We start from the raw sequence: 20,357 nt of genomic DNA, 5'->3' as shown, positions 1-20,357 counted from the left end.
CCGTCGTGGTGTTGGCCTTGACAGGTGCTTGCAAAAAAGCACTGGCCCTGACAGTCTACGTAGGCTACCCCGGGGGTTTCTTTGCCTTTGTGTGCGCTATGTGAATAGACAAGCAAGTTCGATACACTAAGCAACCCGAGTTCGATTCCCGACCCGCGGCCAATTGCTCTTAAATGAGTAATCCCCGTCCGGCGTCTGGCGACCAGCAACGAGAAAGCCAAAGGTGGCAAACCCCAGGCAAAGGTGCATTATTATGCCCTGACCGCACGAATCGCCCATCCCCACGTGTGCCGCCGCACACACAGGCCACACATAATAGGTGCTCGCTAAGCAGCGTTTGGCCACAGCGGTGTGAAAGTCTCAACGGAGAGATAGATCCTTGTCTTGCGTGTGTGCGTGCGTGCGCTTTTTGTTTCGCTCGGCCAGACTTATCGGACGCGTGCCAAGCTGCGATTGGGAACGTTTTACATGGAAGTGGCAAAGACGCGTTTCTGTTGCTGGCGTTTTTTTGTCGCTGTTGCTGTTGTTGTTGAGAAGCACGTGTCGCCAACGAATGGCCAAAGTCACGGGACAATGCAATAAATAAGTGGCGGCGGCGGAGGCGAGGCGAGAAGGGGCCCACGGAGATTTCAACAACAGCCCACGACGACCCCCGGTCAACCCACACCGCCGAAACAAGCAAGTGCCCCAGTAGTGTCCCAAACACGGACAAAAAAAAGCCCCTTTGCACTCCCATCACGCGGAACGCTCCGTGCCTGCTGGTCCCATACTCCTGTTGTACAGCTTTCTTTGTTGCGATGTACGTGTGGGAGGGGAGGGGTGGTTGTGTAGCGGTTAGCGCAGCTGCACTACGAACCCAGCGATCCGGGGGGGGGGGGGTCGATTCCGCCCCACGGCTAACGCCAGTGACGATTGTCCCAACCGGTTATGGGCCACCACTAGGTCGACTCAGCCTCAAAAGTAAATATCGCTACTAGGGAGACAAATGCGGTCGGGCGTGGTGCTGGCAACCCACCTCGTGTGCTGTGCCGGTATTCGTAGGGCCTCGCTAACAGCACTTGCCCCAACAGTCTGTGAAGGCTACACGGTGGATCTTTATCTTTGTACATTTACAGCTCTTCCAACTAAGGGTGCTTCTTATAATCCTACACGCGCGCGCGTGTGTGTGTGCGTGCCCAGATTTGACGTTGATGTTGACCAGAATGAGATAACTTTAAAAACTCCGTTGACACCAGGCACGTCTTCATTTCCTCCAGAAGCATCTCATAATCCGGGGAATAATGTAACATTAAACGAACATTCTGTTTGACCTATGGCAACGGTTCTGTTTGAGTATGAGGTTACAAAGATAAACACCACAACAGCACAGTGTGTGTATATATACACACATATTGTAATCTCATGCAGAGTTAGATGTAGATTCTCGATTGGAGAGAGTACTAACCAACGTTTACGTAACGTTACAAAACACACAAGAACGACTTTAGTCGTAAACACAACACAACCATTGCATCCTTCAGTGGCCCACTTTGGGCTTTGTTCGAATTCTTTCATTCACGTTTCAATCCCCACCTATTGTTTGAAAGCCTTCAAAGAAATCACGATCTGGCGTTTTTGTTAATACGGTTAGCTGAGCTTACTCAGGAAAACATAAAAGCGATGCCGTACCGCGCACATGCATGACATCGATCAGGCATCGATTTGCCGACTGTAAGATTGAGTTTTCCTCTCGAGATGCAGAATGGGCGAGTGAGAATCCATTATTTACGATTGTTTTTGCTAAACGTATGCAAATCACGCGCCAACGTCACTACAGCAGGAGGTTTACAGGAAGAAAAAAAAACTAAAAACATTTGTGGAGGCCCGACTAAGGGGAAATCCGTTCCACAGTTATCCATCCCTGGTATCACTGCTGCTGTCAGTAGGTCACGTGTGCACACATGTATATTGATGGTAACCCACCACAAGGGAACCACAATGCAGTTTTTCAGCAACTGCTGACGGCTTTTGCATGACGCGCAAAGGCTGTGAATGAAACACTGCAGTGCTCCGTTAGACAATTCATAAATAATCATTGTTATTAGTCGTCGTCGTAATAATAACATCGAGGACTGGGGACTACACCTCCACGCTGCTGATGAGGTGGCTGGCTGCCTGGCTCGGCAAGACGAGCGGTAAATACACTAACCAGGTGGGCCAATGAACGCACAAACGAGGTCGTAAACCACGTGGGAAACAATACAATACCAAAAAAAAATCGATTCTCGACTCGAATCACAAACCTCAAATTGTGACGGCGGGGCCGTGTCAAATTGTCTACGTACGGCGCGAAAGAAGTTCCACGTGCATCCACGTACTTATAATCACCTGCCCTCCAATGCACGTCACACACGAAATCACGTGAGCAGTTGTTGTTGTTTACAAGATGCTTGCGCAGGGTGGTGGTCCAGATGTCATGTGACCCCACCCCTCTGTTTGAAATAAAACCTGACTTTAATAACACATTAAGTGGAAACACCCTGTCTAGGGGAACGGCCATACCCTGGCTCTCATACACATCCCATGAGCAAAGGTTGGCTACGTACGGGGGGAGGGGGGGGGGGCAAATGAAGTTCAACGTGCACGCGTGCGGACGTACGCACACCGAGCCGCGCAACGAAAGTGGGAATCGGAAAGGGGCACCGCGAGCCGCTTTAACGGCGTCGCAAAAGGAGGCAATTCGAGAAATCCTCCTCCTCCTCGCCCCAGCCGCTGTATAAACCGCTTACTCAATGCCGTGCAGCTAAACAACAAGAACACGTGAGCGAAGACTCCCACCCCCCTCCTCCTACCCGGCCGTTCGTATGACCGCCGACTGAACTCGGCTGTACCCACGTGGCTTCTATGAGTCCAACCCCAAAACTTGACCTCATCGCAGACAAAGAAACCCAGTAAAGTCTCCCTCCCGGAGGCTGTTGGGGAAAGTGCTGTTAGCGAGCACCCGTGAAGGCCGGCACGGCGCCACGAAGGGGTTGGTGGCCGGCCAGCACCACGCTCCGACCGCCTTTGTCTTCCCGGTGGCGATGATTTTTACACACCGCACCAGGCAATCAATTGAGGCTGAGTCGACCTAGGGGAGGCCCGGTTCCGACAATCGTCACCACCACCACCACATTTACTCAGTATGCAAAAACACAGCCGATGTTGCCGAGTCAGGGTCAGGTGAGGAAGACAGCCCAGGATTGGCCACGGATGGCGGAGGGAGGAGCGAGCGCCTTTGCTATAACCGTTGCGTTTTGTTTGCAGAGGTAAAACGCTCGAGGGAAAAGGTGGAAAGCGTGAACGACCGTCCGGGTGGTAAAAGGGTTGCTGCTCATTTGACCCTCATAGCACCGAGCCAGCGGCGAGACATTCCACATTACCGTGGCAGGAGCCAAGCATTTCCATAACTAATCGCCTTCGCGGAAAGACACAAAGTAAAAGTCGTTAATAATGGAGAAACACGCGGCCGACGCGATGCGCCTGCGGGTACGGTTCCAATGAATAAATGAGTCAGGCTCGGGGGTTAAGGGATCATTCTAGGGCAGTGGCAAAGGTCGCAGAGTTTAGTGGTTGAGGCAATGCTGCGAATGGGCCAGACGTGGCTGGAGAGTTCTCCAACCACGACAATTGTACGTGCGCTGAACTTCTTTTGCACCGTACGTAGCCAACCGCGCTATTCGGAGGCGCCACTCGGTTGGCCGGCGTGGAATGATCGCGCTGATGGTGCACCAGCTTTGTATCCGCCACCCCCCCCCCCCCCCCTGGGCGCACTCCTCCACACACTTCCATCTGAACGTAATACATCGACGTAATGCACGCGCGTTACCTCCGCCGAGAGAGAGAGAACGAGCAATGCAGAAAACAACAACGGCCATTTAACGTGTTCGTTTTTTTGTTCAAATGGTGCTTGAGACAAATTTGCAACGCGGCTGATGTTAACCTTTTCGGGGGAAAGAAACGTCTCAATCGATTTGTTAAACAACAAAAACTCATGCTTTTAAAAAATACGTAAAATAAACAAAACGATGATTCGCCCAATGGTCCTCCATAGCGATGAGTATCTATATTTTATTTAGGTCATAGTGTTGTCGATGAATGCGCCGTTGAGGTTTTATTTTCCCCTGCGCCACCGCCAATGTAGCAGCAGCACCGCCGCGTTTACGAAAACAAAGTGTTGTATGTTGAACTTCTTTCGCACCGTACGTAGGAACGGAACGTACTTAAGTTAAACATTTTCATGCTGTTACCCCCCACTCCTCCTGCCCCCCCCAAAGCTCCCCCTAACACAATGTTCTTCCAATGTTTTGGAAGGAGAGAAACCACTGACGGTTAAAGGTCAATGTACCATACTACGCATTGGTCTCGGCGATAGGATTACAATCTGGATAAAAAGATATAGCCACGGCCAGGTTACCCGATGTGTCCCCTAGCGACGCAGTTACCACCTGCTCTGTTCGTTTACAAACCCCTCTCATTCATTCGCAATCAACTTCTCAATTGCCATCGAATACGCGCCGTGTCTACTGCACACGACACCCGCGCCGTAATTATAACCCCCGCCGCTGTTAGCCCAGCGCGCTCGCGGACGCAATGGAAACTCGGAAGGTTCCGTAAAATACCGGACGCGTGTCAACGCATAAATATTTACGGGCATTCGGACATGGGTCTTAATGTGCTCCAACGGAGAGTCTGCGAAAGTAGGGGAAAAAAATAGTCTAAATATATGATAAATTAAGCAGCGGATGGAACACTGTCGTAGCAATTGTGATATATTGTGTGTGAGTGTACATAAAACGTGGTTCTGTCTCGAGTATGTGCTTAGATTATGCGAGCGTGTTCATTGCAGCTCAGTTGGAGAGGTAGTCGTGGGCCCATGAAATACAAGGGCGCTAGTTGAAATCTCAGCCAGAATTTTGCTGAGTGCATAAAGACAATCACATCATCATCACCACCCCGATCACCATTATAACCCTCATCGCCAATAACCATAATCAACACCATTATCTGTATCATCAAGATACATCATCACGATATTTATCATTGCAATCATCACAATTAACGTCATCATCTCTACTCTGTAATGGGCACCCCCCTCCTTGCGAGTTACATCACTGAAAAAGTCAATAACAATTGCACCAATCTGACTGTGCTCTGCCGTAGGAATGTGCCGTTTCCACCGCTTACACAGAGGCAACGTCGGAAGTCGTTGCAGTTGAGAGCGTGGCGGCTTTACTTGCCGCGGTGGCGAGATGTTAACTTCCTCTCCTGGTACGCAGGAGATTCGTGGGTTCGATCCCGACCCTGATATTTGGAGTTTGCAAATTCTCCCTGTGGTCCCGTGGGTTTTTCTTCAGGTCCTCCCGATTTTTTCCTCCACATTTAGAATCACAGCGTTTATAGTTATTTAGCTGCTATAAATTTCCACGCTTCTAAAAAAACAACGAAATAGCTCAGTGGGGCCTTACCTGGTATAACATTTTTTTTATGACCGACGGGGCACCGGTAAAGAAAAAAATAAACCCGACAACGGACGCGAGCCCCCGTGCGAGCTCTCTTACCGGCAAGTTTGACGTTCATGTTGGAGTCCAGGAGCAGATTCTCGGCTTTGAGGTCGCGGTGCACCACGCCGTGCTGGTGGCAGAACCCCACGGCTGCCAAGATCTGCGAGAACTTCCGTCGCGCCTCGCGCTCGCTCAGTCGCCCGTGGCTCGACAGGTAGTCTGCCGAGAGAAGCGGGGAAGGGCGGCGGGGAAGGATGAGCAACGTCTGTGAAGAGTTGTTTTTTTGCGGTCGCGGTGTGAAACTCCCCGACGTTGTATACACACGTGGGTTGCCCACCGAGTGTTGATCGGCTGGAAAGATGTCCAAACCTTTTCACGCCACGTGCCCGGGAGCTTGTTGAAGAAACCGAATTAAACGTGAGCGATCTACTTGAGTTGCCGAAGAAGCCTCCAGCACCTGGGGCGAACCATTGGACATCGCACCAAGAAACATGGAAACACATCGGAGAGAGGCGCCGGTTTTTTGACATCGTCCTGCTAAATGCCTCCACAATTGGAGCCTCTACTGGGCAGTTATTACACGTGCACGCACGCACGCTTCGGCGCTTTGTAATTCCATTCTCATCCTGATGCGAACGTGTGTGTGCCATCCACAGGCCTCGTTGACCCGCTACACTTTACAAAGACCTCCCCACGCGCTCAGGCAGGGTTACATGACCCCCACGCCACCGTGAGGGTCATGGGGGTCACATGACACCCACACCGAGCGGACCATGGGGAGTCACGTGACCCTGCTTCACCTTGCTGGTCAGCGCGGGTTGGTCAAGGCAACAAGAATCCGATAACGCTTGCCACCAATGTTAATTGCAGTCCGAAATCAAACTCCGTTACCGGGTTCACTGGGCAGCATGCTAATCGTTGCATCACCGCTCCATACAGTTCATAAATGACCTTGATAAAACAAAAAAGACTAATTCTAATTCACCCTGAGTGTGCCCGATCTCTTCTGATCTCTGAAGCTAAGCCGTTTTTAATTCATGCCTTAATCGATTCATTCACACCTTATGTGTATGTATCAAACGCAATTCATACGTCATTAATTATCTTGTTCCATAAGATATGACGTGAGCGCAGAGAGCATTTAGTTTGAAACATGTTCGCGATTACGCAGCGAATTTTTGTCGAATTTTCTGAAATGCGCCTTTGTAGCAAGTGAATGTAAATGTCTTAAAACAGACGTGAATTAAAATCAATCACCACAAAACTCATTAAATTATCAAGCATTAACAAATGCACAGAAGTGGCGTGCGCGCACAAACGCGCACGGGCACGCCAGCAGGGGCAGCCGAAAGCGTGCGGTCGCTCTGAACGCTGTAACGGCACAAAAGGTGAAACGTTTATAGCGCCCTGGCCTCGCGTGACCCCGTCGCAGTTGCAACATCTCTACAGACAACGTGCCCCCGTCTGCCATGTGCACCTCGGTGAGCCGGGGTGAAGAGTTCTCGTTGGCGCGTTTGCAGCGGTGCAGCGGAGAGAGAGGAGAGCGGCAATCTCGCCGCCGTGGCGAGACGTTAACTGCCTCGCCTGGCGTGCATGAGGTTGTGGGTTCGATCCCGACCCTGACTCCGACTGTATAATTGGAGTTTGCATGTCTCTCTCTCTCTCTCTCCCCGTGGTCGTGTGGATTTTTGTCCGGGTCCTCCGGTTTTTCCCTCCACATTTAGAATCGACGTGCGTTAATAGAGTATACATTTCCACATGATAAGCCACTTCGTGTGTGGCCAGGTCGCTTCTGAAAAAGACCTACGTAGCTCAGGGGGCCTTACCTGGTGAAATGAAAAAAAAGTAGTAGCAGTCGTAAAGGACTCGAGCCTTTAGCGGATGGCCACCCTCTCTCCCTCCCTCACTCTCGCGCCAGGCACGAGGACTCTCTTTCCAAAAATCAAAAGCAGCATTAAAGTCGAATTTCCTTTTCATGTAAAAACGCCGTGGCATTTTTACGCAACCCAAATTGGCGATTTTGCGAGCTCCCTCGTTTGTTTCGTTTTAACCGTTTTACAAAGCGGAGCGGTGCCAGCAACGCAACAATACGCCCGTCGCGACATGTGTTTTTCTTTTTTACGTAGAAGGCCTTGCCCAGACCTCAAAGCAAAGGGACCAGGGGATCTGAACTCTGTTTGTTACCGACGCTGAGAGTCGGGATTTGAACTCAGGAACCCCCCCCCCGCCGCCAAGGAAAGCTGGCCCAGCTTCAATCCGGCAAAGATCACCCGGCCAAGAACACATGTGGATGCCAGGGATAGAGTTGCAAATTGAAATACGCACACACGAGAGCCCATTGCGTTGCGCTGTGAAATGCAAACGTTTTTTAGGCGGTGGTTAATTTTAACCGCTAAACAAGGTGGGAATGATGTCGAATGGGATGGTAACATTTGGCAGTCTGTGAGATTTTGGATTTTTTGTTTCATATAAAATGCATATTTTTTTAAATGCACACCTGCAATGCTAAACTTTTGGTCTTAAATCGAATTCGAAATGATGGCCCTTTTAAAGGCACCGGCATTAAAAAATGAAACCGGCCGAAAAGGAAAACTAATTTTGAATGCGCCAAACAATGTGGGAAATAGCAATTTAAATCGGCTGCCCTGCACACAATGAAAAGCATAAAAACGCATTTCAAGTTGCGGCCGTTCTGCGCAGAATTTGGGGAATAACGCCGAATTCTGTTTCACTTCGTGCAAAGTGCGAAACACGCATTGTGTCAGCGGTCGCCAGGCAACCGTATCATCACCACCTAAAGAGGACGTTGTCAGGGCAACCGCCGTTGCCATGGGAACCAGGGGGGCGACTGACGTCATTAGAACGTGGCTCCTCCAGCTTGTCCGCGCTCCTAACGCGCGCGCAATCATCTGCAGCCTCGCTGTGCCACCGTGCGCCTTTCCATCAGGGCCCCTTTGTGCCGCGCGCGCAGACGTCACTTTTCCACTGCGGCGCGCTTCTAGCGTGATGAGTGGAACCGCCGCAGGGCTCGGAGGGGGAGGGAGGGAGGGAGGAGGGGGAGGTTTGGTGGAGGTTGGAATTAAAAATAAAGAAGTTCGCGCACGGTTGACCGGTCCGACCGGGCTTTTGAGAGCGCGTCGAAAGGTGCGCGAGCGTCGTGACGCGACCGAGTTCGGAGGCGAGCCAGCGACGATGACGGTGGGGCGGCGGAGAGGGGGGGGGGGCCCGTGGGGTGCAAAACGCACGGCTCGCAAGAGTCGAGTCGTCGGCGAGCCGTGGCACGTCCGTGAACTTTCTGGCGGCCCTTTGGTCAATTCGCTGCTGGATGAGGGCTCCATACCTGTCAGTGCCTCTCTCTACCTCATCACAGACCAATTCAGACCTTATTGGTCACCCCGTGCCCTTGTAAATCTCAACGTTCATCCCACAAGGTCCCATCACAAGGGAGAAACACAAACATCTAGACAAAGATTTTTTTTTTGCCCGTGCTGAAACGGCTGTAGGCCATATGACCCTGAAAACTCAATATCCCTGTACAAGAATACAGGGTAAACCGTTTGGGTTGACAGATATGCCACTCTCTGGCGTTGGTCAGCGTGGGTTTGGTAAACGTGGTTCACATTTTCACTCATAGCAGATGTCGGTCCAACGGACGGGGTCAACTCAGCGGCGAGAGGGACCACACTGCACTTCTTCAGGAAATGCTGATGGTGTCGTTTTTTTGCGTAATGCTCAAAGGCCGAGTGATTTTCGACACGTTTGACACATTTTGTGTTGTTGTTTGAATAATGTAACTCGGGTCGCCGGGTTCGTAGTGCAATGTGCTAGACATTGTAATATAATCAACATTGCACCACATTGTAATATACCAGCCGAGTAGACAAGCATGGGTGCAAATCAGTGCACCCTGGGAGCTCTTTCTATAGAAACATAGAGTCTAGAAACGTGCGTTTAGATTATTTGGCTGCTATACTTTTCCACGTAATAAGCCAATTCGTTGAGCTATCATTTGTGGCCAGATCACTTCTGAAAATAACTATATACCTCAGCGGACCTTACCTGGTAAAACAATAATAATATAATGAGTAGTCTATACGCTTATGCGTGTATTTGCACTTAGTGTGTACGTGTACACGTATGAAAACATAATTTGCACAAAAGGGTCAGTTGATCAAAATATTGAGGTGTTCTTTTTCTCTCGGCAAAACAATTTGAAACAATTCTATGCTATGAGAGTGAAGGGAATATCAAACGCGTAAATCATATTGTCAGCAAATATGTAAAAAAACACATGAGTCGTGAAATCGCCCCGAGGTATCACTGCAATAAATCATAGAATTAAATAATAATTCAGCACTCGAGGAGAGCCAGCCTTTTAATAATGCACTTCCATCCTTTGCCTGTAAGTTCCGGATATGCGCATCATACAGCAGGCCACCTTGATGAGCGTGCAAAGTCCAACGTTAGATGAACGAGCCAATGTCGAGGCACAGGAAAGCCTCACACCGAATTCGGTCGCTAACAGCAGGACACCTACAGAACAACGAGCCGCTAAATGATGAACACAGGCAAAGCATACACAGGTACACGACGTGTGTGTGTGTGTGTGTCCCTGCATTGTAACGAGGTTGGTCAGTAAGAGTGTTCACCCTGTTCCGCACAGGGACAGCTGCCACCGTCAGGGGGGGAACGCCCCCCCCCTAGGAAAGAAAAAAAGCTTCGCTCTGAGACACGTGTTGTGATGTTACGGGCGCGACGTTAATTCAGAGTCGTTATATTTCATATTGACATAGCCGGGTGGCTAAAACACAGCGAGTTGGCATGGTAGGGGGCACGGGTGGTGCGTCGGCCGGTCATCTCGGTCAGTTGACCCGTGGCACCTGCTGGGTCTGTCCCGTGGCCTCCTGCCCAGCGGGCATTCGACACTTCACCTGGCCTCAACGTGCACGCAGCCTGGCACGAGCGCCGCAGTGACGTCACCGCCGCTTAGTGGCGAATGGCGGCTGTTGTTGTTGGGGAGGCAATAGGTCCTGAGGTACAAACCCAAAGCAGGTGCTCGTGCGGCCAGGTGGCTAATGCACACAGCCACGGTTTGTAAAGACGCATCTGTCCGTGCGGTAAAGACACCCTCCTCCAGTTTGGGGTTTCGTGTCACCTGGAGGATAATGGCGTTGTGTTTCACCGCGATTTGAACAAAGTGTCACCTGATCCCCCGTAAAATGTGGATGAGCGGATCTTTTAAAACAACGGCCTCCCGCAAAACTCCCACACACTTTCCCTTATAGGGCGAAATGCAAAACACCAAACTATTTTTTATTTTACTAGGCAAGACCCACTGAGCTATATAGATGTTTTTCACAAGCGGGCCTGGCTTTCACAAATGACAGCGCAACGAAGTGGCTTATCGCGTGGAAATGTATAGCGGCCAAATACTCCAAATGCGTGATGTCGATTCTAAGGACCCGGAGGAAAAAATCCACGCGACCACGGGGAGAAAGACACCACAAACTCCTAAGCTAATGCTGTGTTTCTTGCGACGTCTGTGCCACACGGGCAATGTCTTTTATTTGAATGTCGCTTCGTCGAACGGAGTGGGAACGGTGGTGCGGTGGTTGACGCACCGCGCTACTCCTGGGTCACGGCTAACATCGGCATGTGATATCTGAAGTGGTCGTAGCCCGCCCAGCCACTGATCTTTCACCAACCATCGCTGGCCAGCACGGTGAAGTACGATCAAACGTCCTCACGTTGAGGGGAGGCCTTCATCCGGTACAGCATTGGATTGAGACGAAGCGTCTTCTTCTTTTATCTGCCTTGCATGTATGTACGTACGCGCACTTGAACTTCTTTCGCACCGTACGTAGCCAACCGTGCTAATCTGAGGTGCGATTAGCACGGCTTATGTAGAGCGGCCATGAGAAGAGATGTCCTCGTGAGTGATCTAGGCACTCAAATGCTTCGTCCGAGGTCTGTAAAACTTCTTGAAGAGAACCTGCTCAGTGGCGTCACGCAACCGACAGTGCCTTGCCAACGGCACGGTACGACCACTCGCAGCAATTTAATAAAAACAAAACATAAGCGGGGGATGTAAAACGAAAAAAAAACACCTTAAAGGCCAAGCCCGCTTTTTGTTGTTGTTTGAGGACCCCAGGTGGGTGATGGGGGCACGGCGGGTGGGGGGGGCGTACACAGGAGCCACCGCTTGAAATGCAAACTCGGCGGGGGGGGGGGGGAACGGCAAAAGGTTACGGCCGGGGTGTGAGCACGGCACGCCGGCCGCGTCAAGGGGGGCCGCCCTGCCCCCCCCCTTCGATGAAGGTCACGCCCGGAAAACGCACGGCAAATATCGCCAATGCTCGCGGTGGGAGCCAGGGAGTGGGACGTCACGGCCGTGGTGGCCCAGTTGGGGCCAGTTGGGACCAGTTGGGGCCAGTTGGGGCCAGTTGGGACCAGTTGGGGCCAGTTGGGGCCAGTTGGGACCAGTTGGGGCCAGTGGGGGGCAGTTGGGGGCAGTTGGGACCAATGGGGGGCAGTTGGGGCCAGTTTGGGGCAGTTGCGACCAGTGGGGGGCAGTTGGGGGCAGTTGGGACCAGTTGGGACCAGTTGGGACCAGTTGGGGGCAGTTGGGGCCAGTTGGGGCCAGTGGGGGGCAGTTGGGGGCAGTTGGGGCCAGTGGGGGGCAGTTGGGGGCAGTTGGGACCAGTGGGGGCCAGTTGGGGGCAGTTGGGGCCAGTTGGGGCCAGTGGGGGACAGTTGGGGGCAGTTGGGGCCAGTGGGGGGCAGTTGGGGGCAGTTGGGACCAGTTGGGGGCAGTTGGGGCCAGTTGGGGCCAGTGGGGGGCAGTTGGGGGCAGTTGGGACCAGTGGGGGGCAGTTGGGGGCAGTTGGGACCAGTGGGGGGCCTGCGGGGGCCCCTTCCCTTGGCCACACGTCACGGGCGCTCATCAAACACGGCCCCCCGCGCGGCGGCGTTTGCGTTTGTGCGCGTGCGCCACGGACGTACGGCCAGGCCGCGTGTGTGTGCGTGTGTGTGCGTGTGTGTGCGCACGCACACAGCGGAGCGGTACCCGCTCACCGTCCAAGATCAGTGACGATTATTCTGAACCGGTCCTGGGCCTCCCCTAGGTCGACTCAGCCTCGAATTAGTACCTGGTGCGGTGTGTAAACATCGCCACTTGGGAGACAAAGGCGGTCGGGTGTGGTGCTGGCCACCCAACTCCTCGTGTGCCGTGCTGGCCTTCATAGGTGCTCGCTAACAGCACTTGCCCCAACAGTTCTGTTAAGGCTATGCAGGAGATCTTCGTCTTTGTGAAGGAAGCACAATGGTTAACGCGCTGCGCTACGAACCCGGTGACCCGGGTTCGATGCCCGCCCACGGCCACCGTCATCAGTGACGATTATCGGAACCGGTCCTGAGCCTTCCCTAGGTAGACTCAGCCTCAAATGAGTACGTAGTGTGGTGTGTAAGTAAACGTCAGCACTGGGGAGACAAAGGCGACCGTGCGTGGTGATGTCCTACCTCCCCTGTTTATGCGCCGTGCCAGCCTTCATCAGTGCTCGCTCACATCACTCGTTCTCAACAGTGTGTGGTGGCTATAGCAGGATGTTTGTCTTTTTCCTCCTATATTTAATGCACACTGTGCATTCAAGTTTTAATTTTCTTTCACAAATAAAAATGCGAGTACATTTTATTTTACGATGCCTTCATAGTCTGCTGCAATACCCTTTAGTACTGCATTTCACAATTTGCATTCGTCGTTTTAAACAACTCGACATTTTAAGCCAACCACGCTCACATATTTCCCTATTCACGAAACCCACGACCGTACTGTGTTTACAATGTTGCAGTGCACAATTAAGATTTGTTTTTCTCCCAAACACGTATCTAACAATTACCATTGCGCCTTCCGATTCTCGCCGATTTTTCGTTTGCCCGGCAAAAGAAAGAAAAAAAAACCCAACTCCCAATGCCACCGATTTCACTCTCTCTCACTTGCCTTACAAACGACACGATATAATAATACACACGAACGCGCACCGTGCAATTAGCTCGCCCACCGCACATTCGCACGTACCACGGGTTCACTTGAAGTGTGACGTCGGTCGCAGGTTCGTCGCACGTTCTTATCAAGGGCTGTACGTTCCGTTCTGGATTTATTTCTGCATTTTTGGGGGGGTATAAAAATGCCATCAGCACTGCGGGCACCCCCCCCCCCCCAATTCAATCCACAGCAGCCTCCCATGTACCCTTCTCCCACCGCCCCCCTCCACAGATGATCACGCGATCAGTTTTGAGGGCACAGCGGCGTCTCGTTCGAGAACGATCGCTGTGCTCTTCACAGGACGTCTTGCTTCAATTGCGTGGCACGCAGGTATCCAGTCCCAATCTGTGTTTTTTTTTTCGTTTTGTTTCCTAAATCATTTACTGTTACGGAAAACCTTCGCCGAGTCTCAAGAGTCTTTGAGCTGCAGTGAATCAATGATTATGCCGATTTGATGTGCTAATGTCTGATTTGTCTGTTGTTCACAATTGCACTCTATAAAAATAAAAATAGTTTTGAGCAGCGATGGTTACACGATCTCGTCTTACTTGACACGTTTGGCCAAACTCCTTGTCGGCTGACGTGATTTTTTTTTCTTCCGCCAAAACGGTGAATCCCGGCGCAGACAGAGAGTCAGCAACCTGCTTGCCACACTGCCTCCTGCAGGCATCGCACCGCTGTCCTCTGGTCTCACGTACACGATGGGCCAGCTCTGTGCGCGATCCACCAACGCTGCGTTGCCGGGTCGCTGCGTGGCAAAGCCGCGTGGCTCCATAGCACGCTCGGCCTGACCCTCTGTGACCTCGCGCGATCGTTCCTGAGCGTGTGACGCGGAGGAATCCGTTCCAACTTGGCTCCTCGTGACTCACCAAACGCGAGCGCGCAGTTGCGAATGCGCGCCAAGGTGAATTATTTTATCATTTAACAATCAATAGGGGGGGAGGGGGGGGCACGTGACATGTCAATGTCTTATTAGCAATTTAATAGGGAAAGTTGTGCGAAGGTGGGGAAAGGAGATGGGCTGTGGAGATGAGCGACAGCGTTCGAGAACCCCTCGGTTGCATGTGCGTACGTTGCTCGGATGCGAGTTGAGGTGCAAGAGGCGTGGATTTGGGGCGGCCAGAACTTTTTTGAACGATTTGTCGTTGCAAATTCGCAGAGAAATGTTTCTAGCAGTGACCAATAGACGTTTTTAAATCCTTTATATTAAGTTCGCTTGCTTGCTTGCGTGCTTGCTTGCGTGCTTGCTTGCGTGCTTGCTTGCTTGCTTACGACCGTGCAAATCTTTCGGTCGTTTTTTAACCCACTTCCCGTGATCCAATCGAGCTGACATTTTCCACACAGACTCGTTGTGCGAGACAATTAATGTTCGTGAAAAAAAATTCCCAAAATTTTACACTTTTTAGGCAAAAAAAAAATATTTTACATATATTCAAATATAACTCATTCATGGCTTTGGCTGAACGTCACAGTGTAAGAGCCCAGAGCGTAACCCCTCCACAGGCCGTGGCGGAGTAGCGCAGTTGGTAGCGCCCTCGCTTCCCATGCCAAAGGTCGCGGGATCGATCCCCGCGTCCTCCACAGGTGAATATATTTTTAAATCCTTTATATTAAGTTCGCTGCCACGCATATAAAGGATTTATAGTGAAAAACTTTGTTTTTACGGGTTATACTTATTATAACTCGAGAAAACTACGCATACACCTATGTACAGCGTCACTGGATAAGCACAAACACACATACTCAGCACGTATTTCCGACTCTGGGATGAATTCCAAAAATTCAGAAAATCCGGCCTAGATATGACAAAAGGGATTCATCTGACATGACATCACTTCTTGTGATGTCAACTGCACGATGCTACGTCCGTGCTTTTCCCACCACAAGTGGAGTCACATGGCATCAGGTGACGTTACTCCTGTTAGCGTGACGATACTTAAAACGATTACATCAAGCAAATGGTCCGAACACCTTAAAGCCCGGGCAACGATTGAAAAGTGTTTCTTTCAACAAAAAAAACCTGAAAATATATATTTGTTCTTTTCTTAAGCAATCTTCACCCCTGATGCATACGTAGATAAATACGCAAATACTGCGCATACCTTACAAAAACGTAGAAGGCAAAGGGCAATGAGACATCGCCAATCAAGTTGAGACGCGTCTCTGTGATTCACCCTCCAGCTCGTGTGCGTCGCACGCGCGTCATCACCGGCTGATGCTCTGCACACAACGCTCCAGCAGCGTAACCACCACCCCCCCCCCGCGCCCGATGACTACGCCTCGACTAACATTTAAAGAAACTCAATTGGTGCGAGCCTCAGACTCCCACACTCGCCGACCGCAGAAAGACAAAGATCCCACCCGATCGTCCCCCAAAGACTGTTGGGGCGAGGGCTGAGCAAGCACCTATCAAGGTGGGAAGCGGCATAACGAGGAATCGGTTGCGGCCACACATCGCTCAGGGTACTCGTCTGAGGCTGAGTCGACCTAGGGGATTCCCCCAAGACTGTTTTATATGTCACTCGCAAATTTTCGGTCGCCGGGTGCACAAATCACACTCCACCACTGCTCCTCCTTCGCTCACTCACTCACCAACAAAGACAAAGTTCCCCGTGTAGCCTTAATAAACTGTTGGGGCAAGTGCTGTTAGCGAGCACCTATGGAGGCCGGCACGGTACACGAGAGGGCGGGAGGCCAGCACAAGCCCGGTCACTTTTGCCTCCCTCTTAGCAATGTTTACACATCGTATCCAGGTACTCATGTGAAGGCGAATCAACCTCGGGGAGGCCCAGGACAGGTTCAGATAATCGTCACTGTTGTTGGTGGCCGCGACCGGGGACTGAACTCGGGTCGCCGTATTCGTAGCGCGCTAACCACTGCACCGCCGCTCCCCATGAACCAACACACACACAGATAGCTTTAAAGCGACACTTCGCTGGCAGAGAGAGCGAAGGTCAAGACACAGAGAGCCCCTGTGGAGCCTCACAAGTTTGACCCCTTCAGTTAATGAAGCTGAACTTCCCGTTCGCATGCACTCGCTCCTACGGGGGCAGTGGGGGGGCGAGCGAGGTTGGGCGGGGGGAACTCCTTTGCAATGTGGTGCTGACGCCCCATAGAGGCATGCATTGCCCCATAGGTACAGGAGCAAGCGCGCACCAGCCAACAGGTGTTCACACCAAGCCACAGAGCGTGCAAAGATGCTCAGGTGCCTCGAGGTTTACGGTCAGGGCCCCCGTGTGTCTGCGTATAAACAGTGTCAGTGCGATGGTTATTTCAGCTCGTTCGCTCAACGGAAACTCCTCGAACTCAGCCGATGATGTTTCATTGTCCGTTAGATAAAGAATTTGAGTGGTCCTGACATCATTCGTCAGTGATGTTAGCCATGGCTGGGAATCGCTGGGAATCGCTGAGCTATCATTTGTGGCCAGGTGGCGTCTGAAAAAGAGCTATATAGCTCAGTGGGCCTTACCTAGTCAAATAAAAAATAGTTTAGTTTAGACAACGTACTCGGTACTACTCATCTGCGGCTGAATCGATGGATATTTTTTGTTGTAGGCATTTTGAAGTTGTACAAATGAACGTGCTGTATTCGATCACAGTACGAGAGGCGCAGCAAAACTGCAGATAACCACGTGACCCTGTTGAGCTCAGTCCGCCGGATCCGCAGCGCAAACCTGCACGCACGAATGTTTGAACGGCGCCCCACGCTGCCACTCGCACTCGCACAGGGACCCTGTCAGGCTCTTATCAAAAGCAAGAGGCAATGTTCATCTTCTTGGTTCTTTCGGTAAAGTCACGTAGAATGGAAACAATACAAATAATAAAATATAATATGATGTTGTAGTTTATTATTTATTTTATTATTTTTCTTGTTTCCATTCTACGTGACTTTACCGAAAGAACCAAGAAGATGAATCCCTGCAGTCACGAAAGCTTTAAATCGAAAGGCAATGTTATCTGCGAATGCGTCACACCATGGCGGCACCTCCGATGGGCTCGTGTTAATTTACAAGGGGGGGGGGGGGGGGGGCTGTGAACGCCCGTTGTCCACCCACGCATTCCACAACCACTGCGCGGTGCTCTCCGATTGCTTGCCCAAATAAGCATGGGGGCGGCCGGAGCTCATCTCCCCTGAGGCAATCGGTGGAAATGTTACATTCCTTTGGCGGGGACGAGTCTATCCGTAGGACAACTACTGTTGGCTTTCCCCACTAAGTTGTTCATCACTTTATCGAGGTTTACACACTGCACCAGCTATTTTATGCTGGATAGTCCTAGGCAAGGCCCTCGACGAATTCGTTAATTCGTCACTGATGTTGGCCGTGAGCGGGAACCAAATTTGGGTCGCCGGATCCATAGCACGGTGTGCTAACCACGAGATTACCACACCATAGATAATGGTTGGCTACGTACTGTGCGAAAGAAGTTCAACAACATACAGAGACAAAGATCCCCCAGTTAGCCTTCGACAGACCGTTGGGGAAAGTGCTGTTCGCGAGCGCCTTTCAAGGCCAGCACGGCACACGACGGGGAGTGGGTGACCAGCACCACGCCCGTCCACGCGTCTTCCCAGTGCCAATCTTTTACGCACCGCACCGGTGGAGGGGGGGGGGGGGGTTAATTATTTTAAGGCTGAGTTGACCTACACACGAAGGCAAGACGCTGGGCATGTGCGTGGAGGGGGTGGGGGGGAAGCGAGGGAAGTCGTGGCCGAGAGGGCAACTCACCGAACATCTCGCCGTTCCGCGCGTACTCCGTGACTAGGTAGAGCATGTTCTTTGTCTCCATCACCTGTCGCCAAGGCAGGGCAAGGGGGGAGTGGCGGAGGGGAGGGGGATGGAAACAAGCGAAGTTACAAAGGGAGACTTCACACTCGGCGGCGGCAGCGGGTGTAGAGGCTCACAGCGGTGTAGCGCGGAGGCAAGAACGGACAATTTGTGAGTTCGCGTCTCTCTCTCTCTCTGCTCCGAAGATCGCCGAGACAAATCTTGTTTCAAATCATCAAGCGCATCAGCTTCCTGAATTACCGTGGATTACGACCGTCAATTTGTGCGTGGTTTTTGTGTGTGTGTGTTAGCGCAGTCGGTGCACAACACCGTGTGTAAGAATAATAATAAGAATAATAATAAAAAAAACAAGGAGTAAATGATCTAGGGTGACTGGGATATCGTCGACAGCACAGGAGGTATTGAAACACGCCGAAAATGTCCAGCTGCCTCGGAGTGACGACAGCACATTAATCATGCGTCCGCACTTCAGTTCAGCTTCGATTTCATTCAGCGAAGTTACACCGCATTCTCCGCAGTCAAAGGGACACTTTTGTTTTCACTTCATAACGTAAGGACAAATTCGACGGTGCCGCTTATTCGGCGATCCGGTAGATGTGTGCGCGTGCACATGCGTACGTGAGCAGAGAGATACGTTATAACCGTATCGCTACGTTTTGGGGGTGCATTTTTCTTTCTGGAGTTGGGGTTCTTATAAATCAAGAGAATACGGTGATACTAAATTAGTTGGGACAATCCAACCTTATAGGGCCGCTTGGCTTCTCACAGTAATCTCCGTGCGTAATTCACCACGTGACTTCGATAATTATTCAGCGATTTTTTAAAAACCGCAGTTTATAACAAAAAACCCCCCCCACAATTTTTTGGTTTGTTTGATGGCGGCCGAGGGCTGGGCACCTGACCAAGCAAGCGGTGAAGTGGGTTTGTTAATTGCGCGCTCGCTTGAGCAACGCTGTCGCGCGCCCATTAAAGGCGCTCGCATTTGCTTGACGGATGCACGGCCGGGTCGGTGGTGCGGGGGGGGGCACGGGGGGGGGGGGGGGCTTTGTGGGGGGTTGGGTGGGGGCACTTACGTTCGTAAGCTCTGAGACTTAACGCCGCCATCAATCAAAATTCCAACCTGCCTTGGAACTGGTTTGGAACCCCCCTGTGGTCTGTCATTTGCCACCCGCGACGTGTAAGTTGGAACCAATGAATAAAAAGGAAGATGATGGTGATGATGATGGTGATAATGGCCAAAACTACAAACGCCTTTTTAATCCACTAATAATATAATGACGGGCGGTGACGTGCCGAGCATACTCTGCACTTTAGCAGAATTATCACAAGCGTTCACATCATTCCGGGTTATTCTGGAATCTAGAATACCGGGCTTATTATGACACCCTAAAAGGGCGGCTTTGTTTGTCGACTGGCTCTGAATCACTGCAACCCAGGCCTGAGGCGTAAATGCTCACATTTCAGATTATTAGTGGTCAGTGTTAAATTTTATTGCCCGTATACCACCGTGATAAATTTGTACAATTTAACTTTCTTCTGCAATGGCCATCATTGGTTTCCCAAAAAAACAAATCCGAATTCCAACAAGTTAAGAGAGAGCCCATTTATACGTGCATTTTTTTTTGCAAGGGTATTTAGACCCGCTAGAAGAATTGACAGTGGGGGGGGGGGGTAAGAGGAGGGAGCCCCCACCCCAAGCCACTGTCTGTCTTGTGACCGTGTCTGATACATCTGTGGAAATAACTAATTATATTTCATCTCGAATAACTCCGTGCCATCTCCTCGCCTGCATCGATGGGAGCGACGCCAATTTGGACATTCACCACGGGTACGAGTCAACGTGATTGGCCTCAACGGAAGATCGGTTTGCGTCATTGTGCGCGTCTGGGCCAATAGAATTGCTGCTCTTGCAAGGCCACACGGGGATTGTGTTTTGTTCACTCTCACAGCAAGAGAGTGCTGCAAGAGGCCCGGTACAGTTTTCCTGTAAACTACATCACTGTGCAT

The 20,357-nt window shown here is 51.3% G+C and overlaps 1 protein-coding gene across 2 annotated transcripts in view; it reads right to left on the bottom strand.

Moving 5' to 3' along the window:
* Positions 1-20,357, bottom strand: part of LOC144942963 (serine/threonine-protein kinase SIK2-like) — an 86,852-nt gene that overhangs the window by 40,908 nt on the left and 25,587 nt on the right. For both annotated transcript variants that reach the window (XM_078870029.1, XM_078870027.1), the window contains exons 3-4: positions 18,291-18,354; positions 5,580-5,741 (exon numbers count right to left, since the gene is read on the bottom strand). In XM_078870029.1, coding sequence (XP_078726155.1) covers positions 5,580-5,741; positions 18,291-18,354 — 226 coding nt within the window. The remainder of the gene's footprint in view (positions 1-5,579; positions 5,742-18,290; positions 18,355-20,357) is intronic.

Source organism: Lampetra fluviatilis, chromosome 29, assembly GCF_964198595.1.
Source record: "Lampetra fluviatilis chromosome 29, kcLamFluv1.1, whole genome shotgun sequence".
In the NCBI taxonomy this organism is placed as follows: domain Eukaryota; kingdom Metazoa; phylum Chordata; class Hyperoartia; order Petromyzontiformes; family Petromyzontidae; genus Lampetra; species Lampetra fluviatilis.
This window is presented reverse-complemented; position numbering and strand designations above follow the sequence as displayed.